The sequence below is a fragment of the Copadichromis virginalis genome, linkage group LG7 (assembly GCF_057382275.1).
Source record: "Copadichromis virginalis isolate Kocher_CV1m ecotype Utaka linkage group LG7, C_Virginalis_male_GT1.1, whole genome shotgun sequence".
NCBI classification, from domain to species: Eukaryota; Metazoa; Chordata; class Actinopteri; order Cichliformes; family Cichlidae; genus Copadichromis; species Copadichromis virginalis.
In genome coordinates, this window is record NC_140624.1 from 65180038 (window position 1) to 65206938 (window position 26901).

General features: G+C 42.9%; 2 protein-coding genes and 1 long non-coding RNA gene across 4 annotated transcripts in view; 2 read left to right on the forward strand and 1 right to left on the reverse strand.

Moving 5' to 3' along the window:
- Positions 1-1113: 1113 nt before the first annotated feature.
- znf276 (zinc finger protein 276) lies at positions 1114-9611 on the forward strand. The gene is made up of 12 exons (XM_085464774.1): positions 1114-1250; positions 3221-3517; positions 3805-4120; positions 4216-4262; positions 4351-4773; positions 6190-6271; positions 6357-6437; positions 6993-7112; positions 7229-7304; positions 7757-7874; positions 8185-8284; positions 8986-9611. Exons 2-12 carry the CDS (start codon positions 3262-3264, stop codon positions 9254-9256), a joined length of 1890 nt encoding a protein of 629 aa, XP_085320900.1. The 5' UTR covers positions 1114-1250; positions 3221-3261; the 3' UTR covers positions 9257-9611.
- Positions 9612-10270: 659 nt separating this feature from the next.
- The window catches only part of fanca (FA complementation group A), a 28653-nt gene continuing 12022 nt past the window's right edge, over positions 10271-26901 (reverse strand). The window contains exons 21-42 of one of the 2 annotated variants that reach the window (XM_085464773.1): positions 25617-25715; positions 24714-24847; positions 24555-24625; positions 18244-18343; positions 17938-18125; positions 17603-17693; positions 16129-16326; positions 15902-15975; positions 15335-15463; positions 15032-15110; positions 14014-14183; positions 13751-13856; positions 13578-13637; positions 13385-13489; positions 13083-13198; positions 12564-12720; positions 11924-11986; positions 11337-11430; positions 11157-11232; positions 10775-10931; positions 10589-10687; positions 10271-10475 (exon numbers count right to left, since the gene is read on the reverse strand). In XM_085464773.1, the coding sequence (XP_085320899.1) occupies positions 10383-10475; positions 10589-10687; positions 10775-10931; positions 11157-11232; positions 11337-11430; positions 11924-11986; positions 12564-12720; positions 13083-13198; positions 13385-13489; positions 13578-13637; positions 13751-13856; positions 14014-14183; positions 15032-15110; positions 15335-15463; positions 15902-15975; positions 16129-16326; positions 17603-17693; positions 17938-18125; positions 18244-18343; positions 24555-24625; positions 24714-24847; positions 25617-25715 (2459 nt within the window). In that variant the 3' untranslated portion in view covers positions 10271-10382. Of the gene's footprint in view, positions 10476-10588; positions 10688-10774; positions 10932-11156; positions 11233-11336; positions 11431-11923; positions 11987-12563; positions 12721-13082; positions 13199-13384; positions 13490-13577; positions 13638-13750; positions 13857-14013; positions 14184-15031; positions 15114-15334; positions 15464-15901; positions 15976-16128; positions 16327-17602; positions 17694-17937; positions 18126-18243; positions 18344-24554; positions 24626-24713; positions 24848-25616; positions 25716-26901 lie in introns of both variants that reach the window. The other variant, XM_085464772.1, reaches the window with a different exon arrangement.
- LOC146706572 (uncharacterized) lies at positions 18673-22399 on the forward strand. The gene is made up of 2 exons (XR_014921582.1): positions 18673-18820; positions 21773-22399. It is a non-coding gene; the product is annotated as an uncharacterized LOC146706572 (long non-coding RNA).

The following is a 26901-nucleotide window of genomic DNA, read 5'->3' on the forward strand; positions in this document are numbered from 1 at the left end:
GTTTGGTAGACACATCATCTGTTTTTATGCCACATCCTCTGGTGATTAATAAATGAACAGGACCGCCTTTTATGTGTTTCTGTTCAGGCTCAAATCGGTTTAAAGTTTGGATGTTCGCAGTGAGGAAATAGTACCTCCCCCCAAATGCGTTACGTGCCTGTTTTGAAAATGTAAGGAGCAGAAAGTACAGTAAGTAAAAGTAGGAGTAAAAGTAAAAAGTAGTAAAAAGAAAATACTCAAGTAAAGGACAGATATCTGAAAATTGTACTTAAGTACAGTACCAAAATATTTGTGCTTTGTTACTTACCACCTCTGGAAACAATGCAATTATATACAATAGACTATCAGGATGAGGCTTCCTTGCCACTTTAAAATATGTGATTGCAGACAGCCTGGGCAGCTTTAAAGCGGACTTAATGTCTATCACAGAGTCACTGCCGTTCTATTGGGCTCTGGCACTGTCTTTATTATGTTTCATGCAGAGTCTTTCCTAGTGTATATTTGAGGATGAAGACCACTCTATTTCACAATTTTTTATGTGATCGTCTTACTCAGAGAGACCTTAAACAGGCACCAGTTGGAAGTGAGTGCTGTTCATGCTTGAAAACCCCCCCAATGTGGCTGAATTAAAATAATTATGCAAAGAGGAGTTGACCAAAAGTCCTCCACAGTGATGTGAAAGACTCGTTGCTAGTTATTGCAAACACTTGACTGCAGTTCTTGTTTCCAAGGGTGGCACAAGCAGTTATTAGGTTCAGGGGCCAGTTACAGTTTTACTCTGACGTGGAAGTCCTGTAAACGGTATAACAGCCGTGTGTACTGATGTGTGGAAGGAGTCAGTTTTGAAAAAAGAGAACATGTTTTGAGTGCTGTTTTTCATTTTGGCAGTGAGTCTGTGTGTGGAGGTTTGTGTGTGGAGTTTTGACAAAGCAGTTTTTGTTTTGAGAAACTGAGCCACACTTTCTGGAAAAAAATTTTAACTTTTGAGGCGAAAAAAGAAACAGACAAAATATATTTTTTTCTTAAAAAAAAAGATGTAGAATTCTACCTCCGGACTCTTCTCTGTGGACGGCAGGTGGCGCTCTCGGGTATCGCCACTCTGTGTTTTGTTCCGGTAGCGCTTCCGGGTTCTAATGTTTACATCTGGGAGCAGCTACAAAGCACACAGTTTGTTTTCCAGGCTAATGAAAACCTTCTTGCACGTTAAGAACAGCATGTTTTCCAAGTGCTAGGACCTGTGCACAGTCACGGTAGGCCCTCCATGACGAGTGCTGTAATTATTATGTCACGTGTGTTGTGTTTTAACACGTCAGCTAACAAATGTAGCAGGCTCATTCATGCTAACCAGCTAACGCTAGTTGAATTAATCTGTAAACAAAATCATGTTGGAGTGTAAAAACTATCCGGGACCATTGTCACGGTTTTTGTTTTATCGGGGGCTTAAATCAAAGGTGCTACGGCTTGATTGGCATTAGTGTCCTGTTAACTTTATCCATGGATGGAGTTCCTGTGTCATCAATGTTAAAGATTTCTTAGAAAAAAAGATTAAACGTATCCCAGAAGATGTACAGATGGACTGATTATGTTCTTTAAAGTAAGACGAAGGTTTCAGAGAATATTAAATGAGGTTAAAAAAATGTTGTATTTATTATACAGCTGTTTTTTTATGAGGGAAAAAACCTCATTCTGCCCCATGGACTCACCGACCACTTCATTAGGTATAGCTGGTCGTTGACAGATATCTAATCAGCCAATCGCGTGGCAGCAACATAGTACATTTAGGCATGTAGACATAGCCAAGAGGACGTTCAAACTGAGCATCAGTGACATGGCTGTTGGCGGCAGATCTGCTGGTCTGAGTATTTCAGAAATTGTTGGATTTTTCCACAGAACCATTGCTAAAGTTTACAGAGAATAGTTCAAAAAAGTGAAAATATTAAGTGAACAGCAGTTCTCCAGGTGAAAACACCTTATTGATGTCAGATGTCAGAAGAGTTTGGCCAGACTGCTTCAGGCAGATAGTAAGACGATGGCAACTCAAACACCCACTCGCTACAGCCAAGGTATGCAGAAAAGCATCTCTGAACGTTGAAGCAGATGGGCTATAGCAGCAGAAGACCGCACGGATTGTCACTCCTGTCAGCAAAGAACAGGAAAATGAGGCTACAATTTGCACAGGCTCACTAGAACTGGACAATAGAGGAGTGAAAAACATTTCCTGGTCTGAATTTGACATAAAAAAAAAACATGAAAATCATGGCTCTGTCCTACTTTGTATCAAAAGTTCCGGCTGCTGGTGATGGAGTAAAGGTGTAGGAGATATTTTCTTGGCACACTTTGTGCTCCTTAATAGCAGCTGAATATCACTGAAATACCACAGCCTACCTGAGTATTTCTGCTGACCATGTCCATTTCTTTATGACCATAGTGAATGCATCTTCTGATGCCTGCTTCTAATAGGATAATGCACCATGTCACAAAGCTCAAACGATCTCAAACTAGTTTCTTGAACTGGACTAAAATTACATCCACAGTCACAGAGTACTTTTGGGGTGTGGTGGAACAGTAGATTCACATGATGGGTATGTAGCCAACAGTCTGCAGCAACTGTGTGATGGTTTCATGTCAGTATGAACCAAAATCTCTGAGTAAAGTTTCCAGCACCTTGTTGAATCTATAGCAAGAAGAATTATGGCAACTGAAGGACAAAGAGGTCCAACCTGCTACTAACATGGTGTACTTAATAATAATAATAAAAAAATAAAGTGCTTGGTGAGTGTATGTACACGTTGATCCACGCTTCCTGCCTCCTTCCTCCTTGTTTGAATGATGACAACATTTCATAAGTTTTTACATTTTACAACTGGTTCTGGTTCTAAATGAAACTTTGGAGCAACATAATAAACAGGATTGATCAATTTGTAGTTAAAGTAAATAGTCTGCGGTACCTTGCTTGACAGAACATATAAATTTTTCTGTTGTTGGCCATAACAAAATGTAATTTAATCTTTAGTAAATGAAATCTCATTAAAAATAGGAAATGGGTTAAATATTTCTATATTTCCTGATGATTTTGCTTTTTTAGAAAGCCAAAACTCTTTGGTGAGCACAAAATATGCACAAAAAACCCTGATATGTACCTGTGGTTGTGTTTAAATGGAACTAAAACTCAGAAATGCTAAATATTTTAAATATTTTATTGTTTATTACACTGACACAGGCAGCCTTCACGAAATCAGCTGCTGACAAAAATAACAGTAAATGATGAAGAAGAAAAGTAGACATACAAGGTCTTCTGAGACGCCGCAAAAACTCAGCAGGACGCCGATGCCAGTGGATGTCACCAGTGAGAAGAGGTCACCTGGAAACAGAGGGCGACCTCGGAAGACTGCCGCTGTAACCACAGACAGTTTCTACCTGAATGACTGTGCAACAGAAAAGACCACCGATGCAGACTTCAATGTGACGACAGTCGAAGACGCCCAGAAACATCCAGAGACTAAGTCCAGATCTTCAGGTTAGTGGCTCACTACGCCCGTTTTAAACACAGAAAGTTGATGTTAGTGTAAGCTATTGTGGGATATTTGTCATGTGATTCTCAAACTATTTAACTTGGCAAAGCCAGTGCTGACATCGAGTGCAGAAAAAACAATGTTACGGGCCTCTAGTCAGAGGTAGATCCTGTGTGTTTGGCACAAACCAAGTAAAATAGAGTATACTGTATATTTCTCTGTTAATGTGGACACTAGTAAATTGTATTATTGGAGCACTGTAAGATGAAATCAAGTTGTGATGCCCCCTCAGGTAGACTCTCTGCTGCTGTCTGCCGGCTTTGTCACGGGAAGTTTTCTCCGCGCAGCTTGCGGCACGCCTTCAACAAATGGCCTCGGGATTCCCTCAGTATTGTAGACGAGGAGTCAGACGCCGTGGCCCAGTCACCGCTTCTGTTCCACACAGACTTCCAAAGGCTGGTCGGGGTCCAGGTGGACCGTGACCCTCGGCTTTCGGAATTTATTTGCAAGAAATGCCATGCAAAGTTTTATAAGTGCCAAAGCATCCTGATCCGGTTTCTGCAGAGAGTCAATCTCCCGCCTGTGGGGAAGGAGAACCTGAAAAATCAGTGAGTCAATAAAAAAACAAATATATCTACCTGAGGGTGACTGTAAAGTGTTTTTACTGCAGAAAAACATGGGGAAGTGTTTGTGTCTGTTTCAGGAAGAATGCAAAGGGTCCAGAGTCCTCTGTAAACCATTGCTCATCAAGTAAGTAAAACATTACTTCCTTCCTCACTCCATCTTGCTGAAGTTCCATAAGTTGAACTGTTTTAACAGGCTCTTCTGTTTTCTTCAGCTCCCTCATCCTTTACCTCAGACACAAAGTGCCTCCACAGTCTGGTGTCCTGGGCTCATCACCACGGAGAGGCCTGCCGCTCCTGCCCCGACCTGAAGGAGGTGCTGGAGGGCCAGTGCCTGGGCGCCATTAAGGCTGTTTGGGGTTGCGTCAATGGTCACAGATACATCATGGACACTCACCGCAGCACTACCTCCAACCAGTGCTCCAGCAACAGAGCATTAGGGAGTGGGAGGGGTGATGGAGCAATGTCAGAGGAGGAGGAACAAGAACAAGATGGCGAGGAAGACGAAGAGGAGCAATCTGGTGGGAACGGAATGACCTCATCGAGAAGTACTAGTACTGTGGTTCAGCGCAGTCCACCTGCAGCAACGGCTCAGACGCAGAGCTCAGCGCCTGATGACTGGACGGGCGACAACGAAGGTGGGAATGCTTACAGTCGTTCAGACTAACACTGAGACTACCGGTGTATCAGCCCTCTTCAGTTCTTTCAAGATGTTTTATGTTGTACAATAAAAGACTCGCACAAGATCAGAGATAAAACCCCAACAATCAGATAATCACTGTGCTCAGTGATGGGCAGCCACCTCCTTTCGATGTGTAGGAGCAGCAGCTTTACTCTGAGCACCTCCCGGGTGGCTGAACTTCTCACCCTGTCTCTAAGGGAGAGGCCAGTCTCCCTTCAGGGGAAGCTCATTTCTGCTGCTTGTATCCGCGATCTCATTCTTTCGGTCACTACCCACAGCTCGTGACCATAGGTGAGGGTGGGAGGTAGATCGACCGATAATTGAGAGCTTCGTTTTTACATTCAGCTCTCTCTTCACCACAAGGCTGAAGAGGCTGAGGAGTATGATCCCCCTATAGTTGGAACACGACCTCCGGTCCCCCTTCTTAAAACTGGGACCAGGAGTCCCAGCTTTAAGAGGAGTTTTTTTTTTTAACTCCCTCAGTGACCTCGCCCCCGGAGATAGGTGAGTCGTCCCCCTTGTCCCAAGACTCTGCTTCCTCCATGGATTAAGGAGGTCCTAGAAGTATTCCTTCCAGCACTCGACAATCTTCTCAGTCAAAGTCAGCAGCGCTCCACCAGCACTATACACAGCGCAGGTAGAGCACCGCTTTCCCCTCCTGAGTCGCCTGACTGTTCACCACAATCTCTTCGAGGCAGTCCAGAAGTCTTTTTCCATGGCCTCGCTGAACTCCTTCCACACTCAGATTTTTCCTTTATCCACTGCTCGAGCTGTGTTCCGCTTGGCCTGTCGGTACATATCCCACAGGCTAACCAAGCCTGATAGGACTCCTTCTTCAGCCTCATGGCTCCCTTCACCTCTGGTGTCCACCATTTGGTTGGGGGATTACCACCACAACAGGCACCAACCACCTTGCAGCCGCAGCTGAGTGCAACGGCTTCGGCAATAGACGTGCTGAACATGGTTCATTCAATTCAATTTTATTTTATTCATATAGCACCAAATCATACCAACAGTTGCCTCGAGGCGCATTTGGACTCAGTGTCCCCAGTCTCCCTCGGGATGCTGTTGAAGATCTTGCAGACCATCTGCACTTAAATGTTCATATTTTTTATTTTCATCAAATAAAAATATATGATTGACTCACATCAGCGTGTCTGAATATCAGTTCATTTTGAAGAAATGAGAATGAGTGTTTCCAGGAAGATAAAATATTAAAGATGTGTATTCATTTTTGGAGACTCGAGACTGATGTGCACAGACATTCCAGCTGAAATATAGAAAATACTTTTTCTTCTTCTGCACATACTGAAACCCATGTTAAGACCTCATCATTGCTCATATTAACATTTTCTCCTCCTCTCTCCTTCAGATTACACAGGTCACGAGGAGGCCTTGTCTCCTGCTCCGGGTCAGCTGGAGGACAGAACTGCTGGCAGTGATCTTTCTGACAGGTTGGTCCCACAGTTCATATTTACTGGTGGTTTGGCAATTATTAGAAATTGAAATTTTTCTAATTTTGTGTTTGTGTGTGTCCAGGGTCATCTCTGAAGATGAGTTTGATGAGGGTAGAAAAGGAGGGCTGTCTGATGAGGAGTTTGAGCCATACTCGGAGAAGAGGTGGGTGCAAATAGAAAAGATGGGCCTGCTATGGTGAAGTAAAGGGAGTGGAAACACCGCCTTATCTCACTATCTGTTATCACCGGTCTACGGGGCCTTTAGTGTAGATCAGCCTGTGAATGTAACACGATAACGGCCGATGTAGATTTGATTAGTTTAGTGTTAAGTCTTGCCAGTCAGCAGCTGTGCAGGCTGTTATTATGAAGCCTCTAAGTTTGGGTCTCCATTGATATACAAGCAGCATGTAAAGAATCACAAGTCTTTAAAAGGTTTGCTGACTGGCCACAGTCACAGTTACACTCTGACAATAAAGGGTAAAAGAAAGAAAAAACCTTTACTACAGTAAAAATGAGAAGCCTGTGCCTGCTACCACACAGCTGCTCTATAATGAACCTCAGCTGTGCACATACATCAGGGCAACAGGCTCATGTTTCCTGGTTGAGCTGTTAATTTGCTCTTTGGATGGGACAGTGACCACCTTTGCAGTTACAGAATATGTTCCATGTCTTTCTCTCATAAGCTCTCACTGAATTTATTTTCCCCTTATCCTTCTAGAGCCCACAGGGTCAACGTCCCAAACAAGAGAAGAAAAAGCTCAAAGGCCCCAGAGGAGCCCAAAATCAGAAAGAAGCCTGGACCCAAGCCAGGCTGGAAGAATAAGTTCAAACCTAAGGGGTACGTGATGCAGCTTCCATTAAGGTCATTTTCAGCTTGGGTGTAGTTTATTCTTTGCTTCAGTTTTTTTTTTAGAAGAAATGCAGATTAACAATCTGTGTGTTTCTTTTTCAAAGGGAGGAGCTCCCCAACATCTACAAGTGTCCATATCAGGGTTGTACAGCTGTCTACAGAGCTCCCGATGGTCTCAAGGTCAGAATTCACTGCTCACTGTTAAATGAAGCCACCTTCAGTTGTGCATGTTTCCGTGCACTAGTTTTGATCTCCTGTATGAATAATCTTGGCTTGCTTTTCTTTAAAAATTTGGGATAGCGGTCTCATGTGACTGGAGAAATGCTTCTTTATTAAATATTGTTTAACTGTTTTCAGCAAGGTGAAACAATTCCTGAGCATAGCGCTGTCAGAGGTCTGTTTACTGCTAACTATAAAGTGAAATGAATTAAATATGTATGAATGAAATAAAAACAGATGAGATTGATTGTTGCAGATTGGTAATAGTATCAGAGATTAAAGATTAATAATGAGTTATTTCCATTTAAAATGAATTGTCCTTGACTGAAGGCAGTTAAAATGAATGAGAGCAAACGTGCTCTGCCTTCATCTGTATATACGACTGATTGTGTTCCTGTTTGCTGACTTTTTAGAAACACATCAAGGAACATCACGAGGAGGTGAGGGAGCGACCGTGCCCTCACCCTGGCTGCAACAAGGTTTTCATGATCGACCGCTACCTGCAGCGGCATGTCAAGCTCATCCACACAGGTGAGATGTCAGGTTTGACTGACTTTCTGGCTTTCCAGCTTTAGTCATCCAGCTTTGAGTGAGAAATAATTCGTTATAGCTGTTTTTATGCATGCTTTTCACATTTAGGCTGTTTCTGAAGAATGATACACGAATCTAAAAGCTTCCTCAGACACGTGGAACGCAGTACTGATGTTACTAAATCAATCATTTCCATTTCTAAGCATTTATTGTTAGCATTGCATAAATTAATGTTTATAAAGATGTTTTTTTTACCTTACTTTAATGTCTGAATTTGTGGCTCATGCTCGTCGTGTCTGTGTGCTTCCAGAGGAGAGGAATTACATTTGTGACCAGTGCGGTCAAACCTTCAAACAAAGAAAACACCTATCAGTTCACCAGATGAGGCATTCGGGGGCCAAGCCACTACAGTAAGTCCTTTAACATTTTTGTAGCTCATGAGCCGTCAAGCTCTTTTGGTGGCTTCAGATTGATTTTACAAACCTTTAATTGCTTCCTGTTTTCATCACAGAACCACAGAATATGCTTTCAACTGAACAAGTCATATATACCATCAAATGTATGCACATAGATTTATGTATCTCCAAGTTGGGAGATCATCTTGCTCTGGTGCATCCTGCTGACAGACGGTCATACTGGGATCAAGAGTTTGATAGCCAAGTCAAAGTTTCAGCCTATTTATCTCTCCCCCTCAAATTCAGGGATTTGGAAAACATTGATAGAACAACGAGATCAGTAAATGCCCTTTTTGACTGATATCAGAAAACGGGCCTCATCATCGTTTTTCTGGAACTGTTTTTACAGTATTTCAAATGTTTAGTCACTACAATTTTATATGGAAAGTGATGAGCTCGGAGCCTAGAGACTAAAGTCGTCTTCTGTTATTGGAAATAAATCTTTGAAACGAGACTTTCAAAAGTCAAAATAAAATAGAGAAAAATAGTGGCACAAGAACTGAGCCCTGAGGAATTCCATAAGTGAACTGATAAGAGGACAAACAGAAATTCACTTTTTTGAGAGAGCGAGAGGAATGAAACCCATGTTTCCCAGTTTAAAAGCCAGAACCCCATCAGGAGAAATGATAAATGCTTTTGTTTTTTCCTCCTATCAGATGTGAGGTTTGTGGCTTCCAGTGTCGCCAGCGAGCATCACTGAAATACCACATGACCAAACACAAAGCCGAGGCCGACCTGGAGTTTGAGTGCTTGATGTGCAGCAAGCGTTTCGAGAAGGCCCACAACCTGAACGTGCACATGTCCATGGTGCACCCGCTGACACAGGCTGAGGCTCAGAGGGGCAGCGGGCAGCAGCAGCAGACATACCCGGACCTACACACCATCACGCTGACCGGGGAGGTGGTTCAGCAAGAGCAAGACAGATGACAGAAGGAAGTCTTGATTCAAGGCAGAGATACTTGAACTGTGGCACAGGACCCAGAAACAAAACAGCAATGTAGCACGGAGTTTCATTTTAGCATCAGCAGTTGAGTTTTCATCCAGTGTTCCTTCACACTGACGCTCATGACCTTCTTAAGACTTTTCAGCCGATTTGTTGACGACACAGCAGAAAAGACATTAGGTAAGAGTTCAGTGTCAAAGCAATGTTTCTTTACATTGTGCAATTAATATAACGATTCATGAGTTATATCAATTACCTGATATTCAAATCATCCATCTTCTGCAACAAACACATTGCTTCCTGTAACTGTTTCCAGAATAAAACGGATTGTTTATTTGCTTTTATTGTGAAAGAGCAGCAGTAGGAAATGTGAGGCTGGCAGTCAGGATGAGTATATGGAGTGGTTCACCATATATCATATTAAAAGCTAGTACAATTATGACTCTGTGAAATCTGAGGATAATAACTTGAAAAGAGAACAGTACGGTGGCCCTGAGACCTCAATGCACTCATCACGCTGACTCTTGAAAGATAAAACAACCAAAAATTCCAAATACTGAAAAAGATGCTGCCAAGTAGACCAGACAGAAATATTAGAATATGAACTAAAATAAAATTTTACAGTAAGTTAAATCAGATGTTTTACACTGCTGCTCACAGTCTGACAATAACTGATTTCGTAGGCTTTGTGAGTAATCAGCTGTTAAGACCACCGTGTTGTTAATCTTGAATACCTTCATTTAATATCTGACATTCACATTACTGACTGTGTAACCGGCTTAAATGCAGCTGTAATACTGAGACCTTCTCTTTGCCTGATCCAAGTAAAGCGTCTGTATGTGCTGCAATTCCAGAAAGTTTTCTTATCGGCTCACTGCTTTTATTAAGTTATTACAAATCAAAGTCTTCTTTTGAATTGTAGCATTGAAAGGGCTTCAGATGTACATGTGTGTAAGAAAGCGTGTAATGTGTAAAAAAAGAAGAAAAAAAACCCCCAGTGTGAATAAAACAGGTTTTCTTTTTACAAAGCTGAGTCTGAACAGTGCAGTGTTTCCACGTGTTTCTGTTGGAGGGAGGGTTGGAATATTAGCGTGGAGAGATCTCGGTCGATTAGAGGAAGTCCATCTCTGGGCTGGAAGGCTCGAGCTGCACAGACAGCGCCGCTGCCAGCTCCGGGTCCAGTTCTGCACTCAAGGATTCCAGCTGGACCGAGAAAACCACAAGCAGATAGGCGGGACAGGAAGGAGATATGAAGGTGTGAGACAGGTGTGAAAGGGGCAACGGGTAATATACATGCTGATGCACCTTCTGCTCACCTGTCGGAGCTGCCCCGAAGAGAGTAAAGTCAGAGGCGTTTGCGAGATGGCTCTCAGAAGAAACTGCTTGGTGCGGCCAAGGATGTGGGAAGGCTCCGCCTACCAAAACAGATGATGAACGTGAGTCCAGAGCAGTGTGCCAACTCCAATACTGCCATATGACCAGTTAGAAGTTAGAGTACAAACCACCAGCTGCTTCTTAGAGGATTCAGTGTCCAGTGATTGAGTGTTTCCTTCCAGGAAGAGCTGCAGCATGCTCAGGTAGCAGACGATGGCAGTATGGAGGAACCCTGGACAACGCACAGCTCTCTGTAGGAGCTCGGCGCTTTGCAGGAGCAGCAAACTGATCGGCCACGAACACAAGGAAATTTAGAAGGTACAACAGGTACAAATAAGAGGTGAGGTTGGAACTTCCATCTTGTCACGTTTGTGTGTTTTGGCCTGTTGTCGTTCCTAATGCGATGGTGTGTCAGCTTTAGTGCAGAGCAGCATTTAATTTATGTGGCATTCATGAATCAACCTAGCTGTTTGCAAGGCCCCACCTCCACTAAGCAGCTGCAACACTCACCTGCAGAAAGCCCACGGCATTAGTTTTGTAAAGTCATCTGACGTCACCATGGTAACCGACTGATAAATGCTTTGCTCTAGAATTGAGTGAAAAATAAAAACGCAGCACATCAGTTCAACCACATCAAATTCAAATCAGATTTAAAAGATGACCGGAGCACCGAGCTGCTGTTCACTTTACCGCTGGACTTAAAGATGAGCAGCCAATCAGGAGAGTCCATCAACACAGCCAGGAGCTCTGTGCATAAAGCCCGGCCTTCTTCATAGCTCCTCTCCTAGAGGAAAAAAAACCATGCACGTTATAAAACACAGACAGAAATAACAATACAGTCTTGTCTTTTCCTCTTCAATTTATTTTCCATTCATATCCGTTTCCCTCCTATCCCAGCTCTCATTGGTTGACGGGCAGGTGCTCACATGGACACAAATCCATAAAAAGGACTTCTATACACGCAGAATATCAAAAGCAGCACCAGGGTCCAGAGGTTGGGGTCAAGACCATACTGCTAATAAAATATTGTTATCCTACAAATTGAAATAAAATAAGCAATTATCATATTTAAATTGCTAATGTTATGTTCATATAAGTTGTGCATGTCTTCACAGTCAGTTCCTGTGTTCCTGGACTGTTTCGGTGTAGGATTCGTGGAACAAAAACAGACTAGACAAATGCATTGGAAAGACCTGTTTCCACTCTGAGAACTTGTTTATGAGTGTGAATGTTGCACAGTTCTAAATTCCAGCATTGTTGTTTAGGTGGTCAGTTACCTGAGGATATAGCAGTGTATTCAGGTGGTCGTTAACGCACAGGAAAAGAAGGAAAACGAGCACCTGGAAGCAGAAACACAACAGCATTTTTGAAAAAGTGACTGAAAGCTTTGGAGACCAAATAAGCAGGATGGAGATGGGCTCAGTCAGACAGTGAACCTCTCAGTGTGATACTTTTGTTCTACTCTTCCCTTAATCAGAAGTTTAGATTTATATAACTTTCATCCACATTATTAGACTTTTTACCTTTACCCACTGTAAAACTGGTTCTATTATGTTGTAATCAAACTGCCTGTATGTGAATTGTATATAATAAATTTAAATATAGCAGCCGAATTAACAGCTGCTGAGAATGACTTCATAAAACCACCCAACGTCAGAAAAGGGCAGCAGCTGCAAGTCTTTTGTTGCTGTTGATTGGCTAACTTTGGATGCTCTGTTCAAAAGAGCACAGTGGATTTGTCTTATTAAACAAACCCTTTCAGCTCCTCTCACTTCTTTTAAGCCAGCTTTCGTCTGAGTGGCTGGTGGTGGGTGGGGCTTCTGAAGAATTCACAGTCTTTTGCCCATTAGATAGAATTAGATGGTGCACTAACTGTGAAAAAATGGACAGCATGCAGAATTAGTTTTATGCTCTTACCTGTCTGTATTTGGAGTCTCTGTCTGGTCGCAGGAAATTCAAAGCAGCTTTGAAGCTCGGCTTGTTTGCCTCACAGCCTCGCCAGACACGATGAAGGCTGGCCGCCAGCAGCAGAGCTGCAGCTGGAGGCATCTGCAGCAGCTGGCCTTTCTCCAAACTGCAGAGCAGATAGAAAGAAGAACTTTAACATGGGGTTTCTGTAGGGTTCACCAAGATAATTAGACACTTTTGAGAACTATTATAACCAAAGGAGGATTCATTTAATATGTTTCACCATAAGTGAAAAGCAACAAGCATTTATGTCTGCATCACATTTAAAGGACTACGCTGCACTAATGCAGCCACAACAAACCCCATGAAGCTCATGAAGGTGGCTGATACGAAGAAAAGTGTGCAAAGCTGTTACAGACATCAAGGCAGTCTAAGATGTGAACATATTTCATGTGACTTGTTCAGGTGTGAGCAGCTGTGAGGAGGTGTACATAATTTGCTGACAGTGGTTCATGAAGGAGGCGTTACCTGCAGGCCCAGTGCTGACATTCCGTGAGGAGCTGCAGCTGCTCCGGCAGCGTCTGTTCATCACACAGACGACGCCACAGTGACAACAGGACCGGACGGAGACGCTGCCACCAGTGCTGCACACGGACACACAACAAAGACGCTATATTCCTGTCATGTCTCTACACAACATCGCAGGCTTCACACAGGCTCTAATAGATCACTGATCTGTGATTCCAGTGATAAAAGATTTTAGGACTTTCTAAATATTGAAGGTGCCAAATGTGTTCAAAGGCATTTTAGTCAGAATGAACAGACAGTACCACTGTGGAGATCAACAAAACAGGACATTGCACGCTGATCTGAGACCAGGCTTTGTTGACTTCATATGTTGGTTGTCCACAACGTACACTGGCACCTAACAGACCCTGGAGAGGAAGCACACCTCTCAATAATCTCACAAGCTCACCTAAAGGTACAACCTGTATGAACTTTAGATTTCAGAAAGATTCTTACTCTCAGGAAGTGTGCAGTTATCTTGCAGGACAGCACGCCTGCTGGAGAACACGCTTTCCTCTAGTGCATGAACAGAGGGGAGTGCAGGTGAAGAAAGAGGTGAGCATAAAAAGTACTTTTTCCAGCCAAACATTTAAATCAGATTAATAAGAGACATTAAATGAGCTGCTCACCTGATGCTGGTTGATGTGTTCTATTAGCCTGTTGCAGCTCAGTGTTGTTCCCCCTCCATCAGTGTTTACTTTAATCAACAACACAGCTGGAAGAGCCAGGAGCACTCTGACACACACACAAACAGTAATTCAGTGGATTAACAATCGCAATGAGCCGACACGTATCGCAGAACGAGTGTGCCAACAATACCCCATCAGCCTTATACAGCCCCCCCTTTGGCCACGCCCCTGCAATGCCTCCCTTCTCATATTTAACAGCGTACCTGTTCCATGTATGCAGCAAGCGCTGCAGGCTGACGTCAGTGCTGATGCTCTGTGAGGTCACTGTAGAGGAGCATCTCTGAAACAACACCTCAAACAGGAAGTCACCCACACCAGCTCTGCTGCCATGGCTGCCAGACCGCTCCATCATGTCCATCTCATAGACAAGCTCCTGCACATACACAAGCACGTAAGTGTTATTCACTAGTTTAACTGAAGTCACACAGACTGTACACTAATGAGTAAAACACAACATGGAAGCTGATGACGCTCCAGAAGCTGCTGTGCAACTTCTGTGTACGAGGGCTTTTATTTTTTCTGTTTTTACGTCTAAAAAAAGACAAACTTTACTACTACTGATATTTCTGCTTGTTCTGCAGAGTGAAGTGTGACACTTAAGGAATTTTTACCCATTCTGTAGCCATTTTTCACAAATCCACGCTCTTTAATTTTCAGGGCTTTTATTTTTTATTCATTGAGCATTCAGAATTTTTGTTGCATGTTTTTTAAATCAAATAAAAGGCTAAGATTATATTATTTTATTATAAGAATATATATGTAAGAAGATCACTTCACTAAAATATTTTTCTTGATCACAAAATGTTTTGTGTGAAGTTGCTAGCTTTAATACAATATACCTCAATATAAACATTATTTTTACCACACTTTATTAACTATAATGTCTACACAGCCCATCCATATGTTATTGCTGCAGAAATGGGGGGGAAAGGAACTTTTCAAAGTTACGTATCATTTTTTATAGTCATGAATACTTTTTTAAAATTTTACTACCTGTTTCACCAATTGATAAAACTGCAGAAACAGTGATAAACATTAGCATATAAAAGTCCAGATGGTGTTACTGATACACAGCAGTTTGACTGTTATACAGAAACAAAGCAAAACTGCCTTCTTTTTTTCCATATGTAATAATTTCTTAAATATTACATTAGATTCTTTGTTTTTACCAGGTTTATAATAAACAAGCTTTTCCGAGTGGTGCAGTTAGTGTACACGCACCTGGAGTCGGGACAGGATGTCTGGTAAGCAGGTTCCTCTTCCTGGCACTCTGTGCTGTTGTGCTTCCAGGCTCTGCCAACTGCTGACATCAAACATGCACACATGGACACAAATCCATAAACACTGTTTGTCAGGTTAACTGAACTTTTCCAAGCTCTAAAAGAGGTTTTTAAGTTACCACAAGCACTTTGCCTCTCCCACCGTGCCCTTCCTGACTTGACGAAACATTTTTATTTGGGTTCTTGTCAAATATCTGACAGGTTCATTTTAAGGACTTCGCACATTAATGTTAACTACTAGTACCTTAACTGCTGGTCCATGATGGCATTAAGCAAATGAGAACAGAGGTTTTTCATGTCTCCTCCGCAGCCTCCCTGCTTCTCTGGACGAGTCAGATAGAGCTCCATGCAGGCCCACTGCTGATACTCCTGACTGCAGAGAGGAACAAATAAATAAAAGCAGGAACCCAAACAACTTTTTTTTCCTTTAGAGGTGCAGGGGAAGAAATTTCATCACAGAAAGAAGTATTTCAGATTTTAAGTTGACCAATCTCTCCTTCAAAGTCCTCTTCTGCACCTCTAGACCACCACAGCTTCAGTATTTTTGCTTGAAAGTCCTCTGCACAAGTTTGAGGTCTGCGGTGAAACAGCTGATTTGCAACAGGATCATAAAATTAGCAGCACCGCTTCAACCGATCTGTACGTGCATAAGGATTCATCCTGGAAGTGGAGGCTGGGCCAGTAGGGCATGTTTTTTTGCCTTTTGTTTCATTTTAAGTGCAGAGTTTCTAAACTTTAGATTAAACTTCCTATTGCTTTTTATGGCATAGATTTTATTTTCTAAACTCACACGGTGTGTTTGCCGTCTTACCGTTCAGCGTCAGGCAGGGCGTCCTCACTCCTCAGTACTCTCAGCTCATTAGCTAACCATTCTGAGAACAATAACTAGACAGACATAAGGAGACTTCATGATTATTACATCAATACAGCTACTCCATGAATCATTTTCTACATGCACTCAAACACCTGTGCTCATTAATGCAAACAATGTTTGCACAGGTGTGTGTTTAATGGAGAAACAGGGGACCCAGCACAGACCTGATACTGTGGTATCTGTCTGAGCTGCTGGAAGGCAGCGTTCCTCCACAGATGCCAGGCCGTCTTCCTCCAGGTGTTGTTGGAGTCAGTGATGCTGCTCCACAGCCCGGTCTGTTTCTCCTCCAGTTGTTCACTTAGCCCAGCATCAGCTACAGTTCCTCTGGCTTCAGGTAACAGTCGTGGGATGAGGTACAGAAGCTAAACACAAACACAGAATAGTATAAGTAGGTTTAAGTAATGAAAGGAGGGAAGGCCCAGAAAGCTGGTTAAGACTGACGATACACAGAATGATGTAATAAAGGCAGGAGGTGTTTTTAATGAGTTTTAAGACTTTATTCTATATCGCACTTTGTTTATTCGGGCTGTTTGTTTGGCTTTATTGATTAAATAAAAGGTACAAATGCAAGCACTGAGCAAAGAAGTGGTTTGCACTGTGACTGTGCAGCGTCTGTCATGATATTTGCATTTGTTCCGCTTCTTTTTACACAATAAAATCAAAACTTTGCACCGCCCTCATTTCATAGCCAAGGCCAAGCAAGTGTGGAGGAAACATAAGCTCATTATAAACTATTTGATCACATGCTTTTATTTCAGCTTCTCAAAGGCAGGGTGCGAGGTAGTTCTGCGTTTCTGTTTTATTTTATTGCAAGTCTCAGTTTTGGACACATCTGTTTTCTAGATTTAGCCCTCAAATTTAACCCTGTGCTTAAAGGTGACCCATTATGCTCATTACCAGCTCCATGTTTTTATTCCTGTGCTGCACTAGAATTGCTTTGTGTTGGTTACAGTTAAAAGAAAAATTCCTTATTTGTCTCTTTTCTGTGACTTTGTGCAGCCCCTTAGGTCACACTCTGCCAGAAACCAGCTGCTTTACATCCATTAAGGCCACCTTTGACTCTTTACCCAGTGACAGCCTATAATGAATTATCATCAAAGCTCTTTTTCTGAAAAGAGTGATTTCTGTCATATTTCATACCTGCTTATAGAACAAAATGTTCGGGTTTGCATCAGAAATTAGAGCGAGTACTTTATTCTAATAGCCCTCAAACCACATCTTTGTTGATATATACTGAGGTGTCAAAACTTGTCATTAAGGCTACTGGGCAAAGTCATCAAATGTCATCTTTATGGGGGAAAGAGTTAAGACAGCTTTCGTCTGATTGGCTCAGTGGGTGGGGCTTCTGTGCTCACAGTCAGAGCTGTGAGTCTAAAATGGGCAAATTAGGGATATCTAATATTTAACAGTAAAAGTTCACATAGATTACTTTACATACACAGAAATCTTTAATTAAAAGTTTCCAAGAATATGAGCATCCATATTTGTCACAGTATGTATATGACAGGAAATAAGAAAAAGCATAAGACAAACAAACGGCCACCAAGAAATTATTCTGGAAAGGTTTGCATAAATTCTGGAAAGAAAAGCAATAAGCAAACCTCATTACTTAATCACATGTCAAATAAAAAAGGTTACCTTCTTATAGAGACTATGGGGGATACAGTCCTGCTGTTGAGGCAGTGAGTCCTCTCTGCAGATCCCATAACAGACAGCTGCTACACACAACCTGGACATCCACAATGAGCCAAATCACTATTACTGAACATATATTGTAGATGTAAAGATGTGGATTGTATGCATGGCCAATCCTTGTTAGTTACAGGTGCAGGACATTATCATTAACAAAGGAATTAAATATGATATCCACATACATTAACCAGTCAACTTTCTCTGCTGTAGGCACATAAAGAGAGCATGCAATCATTAAAACGCTCCATTAAAAGTCAACATCCATGCATGGAAAGCCTCACCTGGCACAGAACAGCATGTTGGCGTGTGTGCTGCAGGACAGCGCCAAGCTCAGAGCCTCTTCAGCCGGCACTGGCTCAAGCCGAATGGGCAGCACCAACTGAACCAGAGGACCACGAGACACCAAGGAATACAGGTGGACCAGGAATGCTGCCAGGCCGAGTATATGGGCAGCATTCAGCGACAGCCACTTCACATAGAAGAATAAAAAAACTTTTTTTTTCTTAAGCATGAGAATAAAATTAAAAGTCCACGACACAAAGTGAAAGTCAGATATAAATAGAGGGAATAAATGTGGGTTTATGCACCTGGTTGTGAAGCAGGTCCCAGAGTCTGTGTATGAGGCTGGAGAGGAGCTGTGTGTTACCAAGCAGAGCGCTCACAAACCTCGAGGCCCATGGGCTTTGTCTAAAGATGCAAACAATTAGAGCAGCAGCAATTAGTCGACTGAAAGGAAACTGGTTAGGATGTAATTTGACGACCAAATATAACTTTAATTTATTGTTTTCTATAGCTCTTTATTAGGGGTGCAACGATACTCGTATCGATATTGAACCGTTCGATACAGTGCTTTCGGTTCGGTACGCATATGTATCGAACAATACAAAAGTTGTAATTTATTTTATCAACTTTCCTTCTGACGATGCTGTCTGTGTTGAGCGCTCAGTGAATCTGCGTTCGACTACTCCGCCTAGGCTGCACTGTCGAGCGCAGATCCACTGAGCGTTCAACACAGACAGCATCATCAGAAGGAAGAGCACAGGGCAAGCTAGCGAGACAGAAGTTAAGCTCTCCTTGCAACATGGCAAATTGAACCTACCCCACCCTCATTCAGATCTGGCATTTGGAATTATTTTGGTTTTCATGTGACATATGACCCTGAAGGTAAGCGCGTCATGGACTAAAGTAAAACAGTATGTTGGGTGTACCACGCAATGCTCAATTACATGGGTGGGAACTAGTGTGTTAGCGCAGTTAGCTCGTTAATGTGTTGGCCGTCTAGCCCCACGCAGGGGTAGCTCGTTAACGGAGATTTGCCGTGTTGTGGCGTTAACATCATTTCAACGAGATTAACGCTGACAGCACTAGTGGGAACACAACGAATATGACTGCACATTTACGCCGACATCATCCTAGTACAAAGACAAGTGGAAGCAGACAAAAACAACAAGCGTGCATGCTACAAACTTTACCCGAGTCATTTAGACAGCCGTTAGCACATGATTCTCCTTATGGGGACCTGCTATGTTTAATATTGTGGCGAGCTCAGACAAGGAGGAGACGGAGGTATCGTTTGGTCTTGCTTCCCGTGAGCCAGCCAGGAAGCACAGCCGTTTATTGACATCTGCAGAAGAACACTGCCGCTAGCTAACTGCTCAGCGCGGCAACCGCACAGCAGCAACAACAACACCACACAGGGCGCCCTCTGACCCCGGAAAGACACACCGTCGCAGCGAGAAGGCGTCACCCGTCACTATGGCAACATAAACAAAACATAACTGTACAAACAGAACCCCGAACAGCCCTGACCCGCTACATAGCCCCCACCTAAGGGGTCAGTCGTCCCCGACGACCCCATTACCCCACACAAAGTCCTGCAAATGTCCAGGTGCCTTCTTTTGGCGCACCGGCCGGACACGACTGGCGGGGGAAAAGTCACTCGGGTCAGAACATGGGGTGCCACCATCATCCCACTTCTGACACCAATGTGGCGAGCTCAGACAACGAGGAGACGGAGGTGTCGTTTGGTCTTGCTTCCCGTTAGCTAGCCAGGGAGCACAGCCGTTTATTGACATCTGCAGAAGAACACTGCCGCTAGCTAACTGCTTAGCGCGGCAACCGCACAGCAACAACAACAACACACAGGGCGCCCTCTGACCCCGGAAGGACACACCGTCGCAGCGAGAAGGCGTCACCCGTCACTATGGCAACATAAACAAAACATAACTGTACAAACAGAACCCCGAACAGCCCTGACCCGCTACAATATGCTGCTGAGAATATAGCCCAGAAGAAGCGGATAGTATAGCTTTTATTTCGGAAAGAGCCATTTCTCTGTAATAAACTCTCTTTTCCAAAGATGAGTGATTCCTCAATCAGATACAGGTGTTACCGCGCCAGATCCGCGGCCCCGAACCGTAGTAAGGAAACCTCTGGCAGTTACTTGAAGGTTCCGTAACTGACTCGTAGCCGGCAACAGCTTACTATACAGGTCAACTCCGCTAGCAAAAAGATCGAAGGAGGCGTAGGAAACTGCTTCACCGAACTTTATTTCTTCTCTAAGGCACGAACACCGCGTACAGTGGGCTGAAACAGTTTACTCACAGCGAGCATCGCCGACACAACTCTGGCTGTCGAGGGAGTTGTTATATTCCTTTTATTTATTTTCTTTTCGTCTCTTCTGTAGCTAACCGTTACTTTTTCCCCTTCTCCGCTCTCTCTCTTCACACACACACCAGGCAGTCCCGCTACACACATCCCGAATACATTTCCCATCAGGCTTCATCCTTAAAGGGCCATGCCTGTAACGGCAGGGCTCGCAAAATCGCTAGCCCGACGTCCCGGGGCTAGCGATTTTTCCAGTCGGGCTACCAAAATCTATCTCTGCCCTGCCCGTTGGGCTATTGTAGGAAGGAAAAATATATGTCAATGCTTTTGCATTCTTTCGGAAATGTAGCTGGGTAATTATGTCATTGGCATCGGTGAGCCACTGTCAATATGTGACATGTTGAAATCGCGTTTGAATTTGCGCTTGTTCTTTGCTTTCACTTTGCAAATGTCCAGGTGCCTTCTTTTGGCGCACCGCCAGTCACGACTGGCGGGGGAAAAGTCACTCGGGTCAGAACATGGGGTGCCACCATCATCCCACTTCTGACACCAATGTGGCGAGCTCAGACGACGAGGAGACGGAGGTGTCGTTTGGTCTTGTGTTCTTGTGCAGTTTGCCACAAACGAAATCATAGACCCCCTATACTTGCTTCCCGTTAGCTAGCCAGGGAGCACAGCCGTTTATTGACATCTGCAGAAGAACACTGCCGCTAGCTAACTGCTTAGCGCGGCAACCGCACAGCAACAACAACAACAACACACAGGGCGCCCTCTGACCCCGGAAGGACACACCGTCGCAGCGAGAAGGCGTCACCCGTCACTATGGCAACATAAACAAAACATAACTGTACAAACAGAACCCCGAACAGCCCTGACCCGCTACAATATGCTGCTGAGAATATAGCCCAGAAGAAGCTTATAGTATAGCTTTTATTTCGGAAAGAGCCATTTCTCTGTAATAAACTCTCTTTTCCAAAGATGAGTGATTCCTCAATCAGATACAGGGCTCACGAAATCGCTAGCCCGACGTCCCGGGGCTAGCGATTTTTCCAGTCGGGCTACAAAAATCTATCTCTGCCCTGCCCGTCGGGCTATTGTAGGAAGAAAAAATATATGTCAATGCTTTTGCATTCTTTCGGAAATGTAGCTGGGTAATTATGTCATTGGCATCGGTGAGCCACTGTCAATATGTGACATATTGAAATCGCGTTTGAATTTGCTTTTTGCTTTCACTTTGCAATCACGTGAACTGTGTATGTCACACAGTGGAAATTTGTATTTATCTTGTATATTGTTTTTATTCTGATTTTTAGTGTTTATTTATGAGTGTTTTATTTGCATGGTTTTATTCTGTTTCTATTGCATGGTTTTTAGTGTTTTATGTGACATGGTTTTTATCCACTGTGGACTGGCTGCACATGGGACAAATTAGCTGATAGGGACCACCTGCTGAGGCAGGGGTGTGTCCAGAGGTGGCCTATCAGCTGTGTAAAGACCTTTTAAAAACAGGCTAGCTGAGCACTGGAGAGAGAGGCTGGAAGGTTAATGCGAGATGGCCAGTGTGATGCGGCGACCAAGTCCTGACCTCATGGAACGGCAACAGTAAGAGACAACGCGTGTGATTGGCAGCAGGGCAGAGGTTTACCTCTGCCTGCATTTGTGAGTAGGGTCTCTACTGTTGTTTACTGGGTGCAGCTGGATTGGGAGAGGGTCACCATGGCCATGAGCCAGGGCCGCTTCTGGGACCATTGTTCTGGCCCCTATTTGTTATGTTGCAGGACACCGACGCAAGGGGAGCTGTGGCGGTGGTCACATTATGGATTCGGGTGCAGAACGCAAGCCGGGCTGGGAAGTGATGGGCCAGCGGAAGGACAAGAAGATGGGTGGCTCTTTCTTGTCTGCTGAAGACGGGGCTGGCGTGGACTCTGCTCTAAAGGAGGAATTCCTGGCCTGCTGATGGACCCATAATGAACATGTGGCCTAATTATAGCAAGGGGGGTTTTAGTGAATGTAGAAAATGGTAGTTTTACGGGTTTTAGAATTGTTTTTAGTAGAGAGCAAACATTTTATTACATACATTTTAAGGGTGTTTTTATTTGTGCTCCCTGGCCTAGTAATAAACTGTTTCTGATCAGACCTGCTTCCTCTCTGTGCCCGTGGTATCTGACTCGCTTGCTCCCCCTTGTATTTTAAAGAATCTTTCTTTTTAGCGTGACATTCTGGCGCGACCGCTTTAGTGTTCGCCACGCGCTACATGTATAGAGAGCGAAAGCACTGATTGGTGAGTGATGATAATTTGCGCACCAATTCCTCTGACATAGTCTTATCAATCGTTAGCTTACTATGCAAACATGACAAGTGAAATCTCCCGCAGCAAGCTTAAACATATGAGAGGTTGATCGCGCAGAGAATCGCTGACCGTTATGTGTGTGTGTAAAAGTAGCAGGATATATATTTTAGTTCTGCTGAGCCAAATAAGACAGGTCAGGGTGAAGAAGTGACAGCCAAAGAAAAGCTTACCACAAAACGGAAAAGTTATGATAAATCAGACTATAAGGCAAAAAGAAAGTGCAGCTTTATGGTTTCATGGACAAAAGAATTTCTGTGGCAGCAATATGACAAGCGAAATAACCGGGGCTGCACATAAGTGGTCCGCAGGTGCGCATTCGCTGTCAAAAAAAACAAAAAAAACAAACACGCACAAGATATGAAGTTGCAACGCGTGTTTGCATACATAAGATTTTCTGGAGGAGGACAGACATTTGTTTAGAACTCTTGAAGATGTCGAAGAAGCTCCTTTAAGCAATTACTTTGGTGTTCCTCCACCTCCAAACAAATGTCAGAAGGAGTCCGAACCACAAAAGAAGCGCGTATTCTCGGAAAAGTGGTTGCAGGAGGTGAGCTGGCTTCAAACAAATGATGAACGCACAGAGATGTGGTGCGGAATGTGCCGTGAAAATCCCACTCTAGCGGACAAAAACAGTGCTTTTTATATGGACGCAAACGTGCGTTGCAACTTCTTATCTGGTGCGCGTCTTTTATTTTGACAGCGAATGCGCACATGCGACCACTTATGTGCACCCGTGTAAATAACATAATGTTCTGCCGGGTGTGTTGTTGGTTTTCTCTCGATTTCTGTGTCGACAAGCGCCTTTGTTACTGGGACCAGTCATTTTAAGAAAGCCCCCCATTAGAACCCATGAGAAATGCAAGAAATGCATTATTGCTCAGTCTGCAATATCTTTCCCAGAACAAACACCAATTGCAAAATAACATACTAAAAATAAACCTGAAAAATCAGTTTAGAACAGCGTACTATGTTGCAAAGAGTGAACTACCACTGGCAAAATTTAGCAGTCTTTGCAAACTTCAAAAAGCAAATGGCCTCGATCTTGGTTCCACTTGTCTCTTGACTTCAGCGGAAATTTCAAATTCAGACTGATTCATGTCCTACACAGTTCTTACAAGTTCATAGAAATTTCTGTTCAATTAGAACCAAGTATTTGAGTTGATGATTGTAATTTTTATACAATGTTGTAATTTGTTTTTCAACAATTTTTTGATTAATGTTTTGTTTCCTTTACAATATTATACTTTAATGTATAATATTGTAAAGGAAACAAAACAGGAAACAAAACATCTATCAAAAAATTGCTCTCTTTTTTATTCGGGCTACTTATATTTATTTTGGGCTACCAAAAACTGAAGAGTCCCTGCCCGAAGGGCTACCAGGGATTTTGAAATTTTGAGAGCCCTGAGATATATTTATTTTTTTAATTACTTTTGTTTCAGCAACATTAAATTTAAAAACTGTACTTTTGAGTTAAAATATATATTTATAATTTTAATAAATGACAAATTAAAAAGGCATGAACATTTTTTTTGTATCGAAAAAATATCGAACCGTGACACCAAAGTATCGAACCGAACCGAACCGTGAATTTTGTGTATCGTTGCACCCCTACTCTTTATATAAGAAGACTCTGAAGGTACCCTGGACAAGGTTTTATTTACATCTTGCAGAGGTCAACTTTCATTTTACAGGCACTAGTTAATATTTTGGCCTTTTAATTGGACAACACAAAGGAGACACATGTTGGTTTTATCACACCTTCAAATCAGTCAGAATCAGGATTCCAGATTCGGTGTTAATGATTAGAACCTATTTAGAAACTTGCTATCTGTTATTGCAAAGCTCTATTAAAGGCTTTGAGTCTGGCAAGGCATTTAAAAAGAGCTCAGGATTATTTAAATATACGATTTGCAACTTTTCCTGAAAGTTCCTACTCACTTATTCGGAGGGTTTGATTTGGAAGAATTTAGCAAGCACTGGCAGAAGTTTCTTAGGATCATATTGACAACCTGAGAGAGAGTCAATAAAAATGCATACTAGTTAGCACACACATACAGCAAGAGGGCTGCTGATTTATAGACTTTCATCAGTGCGTACTTTGACATGGAGCTCGGAGGATGGAGGAGCGTCAGTGTGAAGACTGATGACCTTTTGTCCAATCGGATCGTCGGGACGACCAGGGAAGATGACACTGAGCGTGTGTGAGATCCTGGACAGCTGGGCCGACATGTCTGAGGACACGTGAGTGTTGAACAAACTGTGGAGGAACCTGAAGGCCTAACACAGGCTAAGCCTTCATCAAAACTATTTTGTATACTTTTTCAAACGTACACATCATTCAGTAGCTGAGCCTTTATAACAGACACTCACTTCCTGAGGGTCTTTGATTCACATACTGTGGCGCCATCTTGTGGTTCACAACACAACAAGCCAAAAGCAGCAAACAAAACAAAAAAACTCTTTATTAGAGTGAAAAAGGTGGAATAACGTGGGGTATGCTTTAGGACAGGCTTTAGGACAGGCCTGCCTTCTGACTGACAAGTCGGGGCCCTTTGCACGGTGAGGCATCTGGAGGCTTCACAGTGGGACATTATTAACCAGTGGGCAACATTATTTTGGCTATGCCCATTTCTTATGTACAGAATGTGTACTTGTTGTTTAGCCCTCTTCTTTTTGTAAATCCGAAGTATTATATATGAGGAACCCTATAATTAGGCTCAAATTAGTTTAATTTGATGTTTAGCAACTACATCAAGGAGTTTAAACTATCAGCTAAAATATTACTAACCAAATGAAAGTACAGACCTGAAAGTGAGGTTTGTACGCATGTTGCTTAAGTTTAAATGCCACAAATGAAAAGTATATATAAATAAATAAATAGAGATAAGATCAGAAAGACCTAAGAAACTGGTCTCTGTGTGAATCTCTATTATACACTGGTGAAGGGTTTTCCTTGACAGAATATAAAACGTGTGAGTGAGCGCATGAACACCTTCCCACCTCCATCATTTCCATCAACGACAAGTTCTGCAAACTCCTGCAGCTGAACCTTCAGGACCTCCAGGGGGTCATCATTGCCGTCTGAACACGTAGCATTCACTGAAAACAGGAGATGAGGATCAGTTTCTGACTATGAGATTGTTGTATTATATGAAATAAGTGCAAAGCTGAGGCTGCACAGGTCAGCTGCTTATTATTTATATGTACAGGGCTCTCAGGGCTGAGAGTGTGGAGACAATTAAATATAATCAGCAATCAGTCTAACCTGTCACTCTCAAGCACAGCAGCTCAACTAACAGAGTCTCTGCAAAATTATACCCACGCGTAGACTGAAAAACACAAATCTGTCAAAAGGTGACAGAATTTATCGCACCGGTTTTCACTCATCATAGAGTGAAACCTCATCTTACATCTAATCTGACTTTCCCCACATAAACTCATCACACTGAGACATCAGTGAGTCAGTGTGATGAGTGCAGTGCTGAATGATCATGTGTGATGACACGCCTCTCTGATGCAGCACTTCTCAGATCATGAGTGCTTTGCTTCCTTCAGGAGGCTGCAGGGATAAAATCGACTCAACACAGAGGTGTACATGCACACCCAAACCCTTCAGGGTCTGGAGACGAAAGCTGATGAAGCAGCGTTTAAAACGTGCATTCTCCGAATGCCCAGCAGAGGGAGACTACACTTGCTGTCATGAAAGTATGTTTTCATTGATGTTATTGATTTTTTTATTATATTGTAGTCAAATAAAAGATAAGTCACCATATCTTGTAACTTATGCTTGACCATTCGTTACAGGTTGGGGATTATTTTTTTAAAGTCAGAGGCAACAAAGTTTCCACAAGACTAGCCCAGCTGTTTGTCTTCATGCTTAAATTGGGAAATGAAGAAAGTCTCCAGCGTCTGTCTCTGGTTTGGACGTGCAGATCAGCAACCCTGCCGTTCTGTCTGAGCCAGCACACCAATAGCAAGTAGAGCTATAGCAGGCAGAATGCACTGCATTAATCCAATTTACCTGTAGTTGTTGCTGATATATCTCCACTTATAAACTCTAATCACTGATCACTTCCCTTGAAAGACATTACCAGTCATTCTGTGCTCTCTTACTTTCTACTAAGAAGTACATCTGTTGAATGTCTCTCTGTCTGCTAAACCAAATAGAATTCCAAATTATATCTATTATGCACTATTTTTATCTTACAGAGGTGCTTTGCTGCTTCAGGGACAGGGTGACCTGTCGGAGAAACTTGGATTCTGGCTTCTGACAGAAATCCCAAAA

Bases quoted from the DNA above. Each gene is read 5' to 3' on its own strand.
- znf276 (XM_085464774.1), top strand. From the start codon at position 3,262: ATGATGAAGAAGAAAAGTAGACATACAAGGTCTTCTGAGACGCCGCAA. The intron at 4,121-4,215 runs GTGAGTCAATAA...TGTCTGTTTCAG, and splicing joins AAGGAGAACCTGAAAAATCA to GAAGAATGCAAAGGGTCCAG. The intron at 6,272-6,356 runs GTTGGTCCCACA...GTGTGTGTCCAG, and splicing joins GGCAGTGATCTTTCTGACAG to GGTCATCTCTGAAGATGAGT.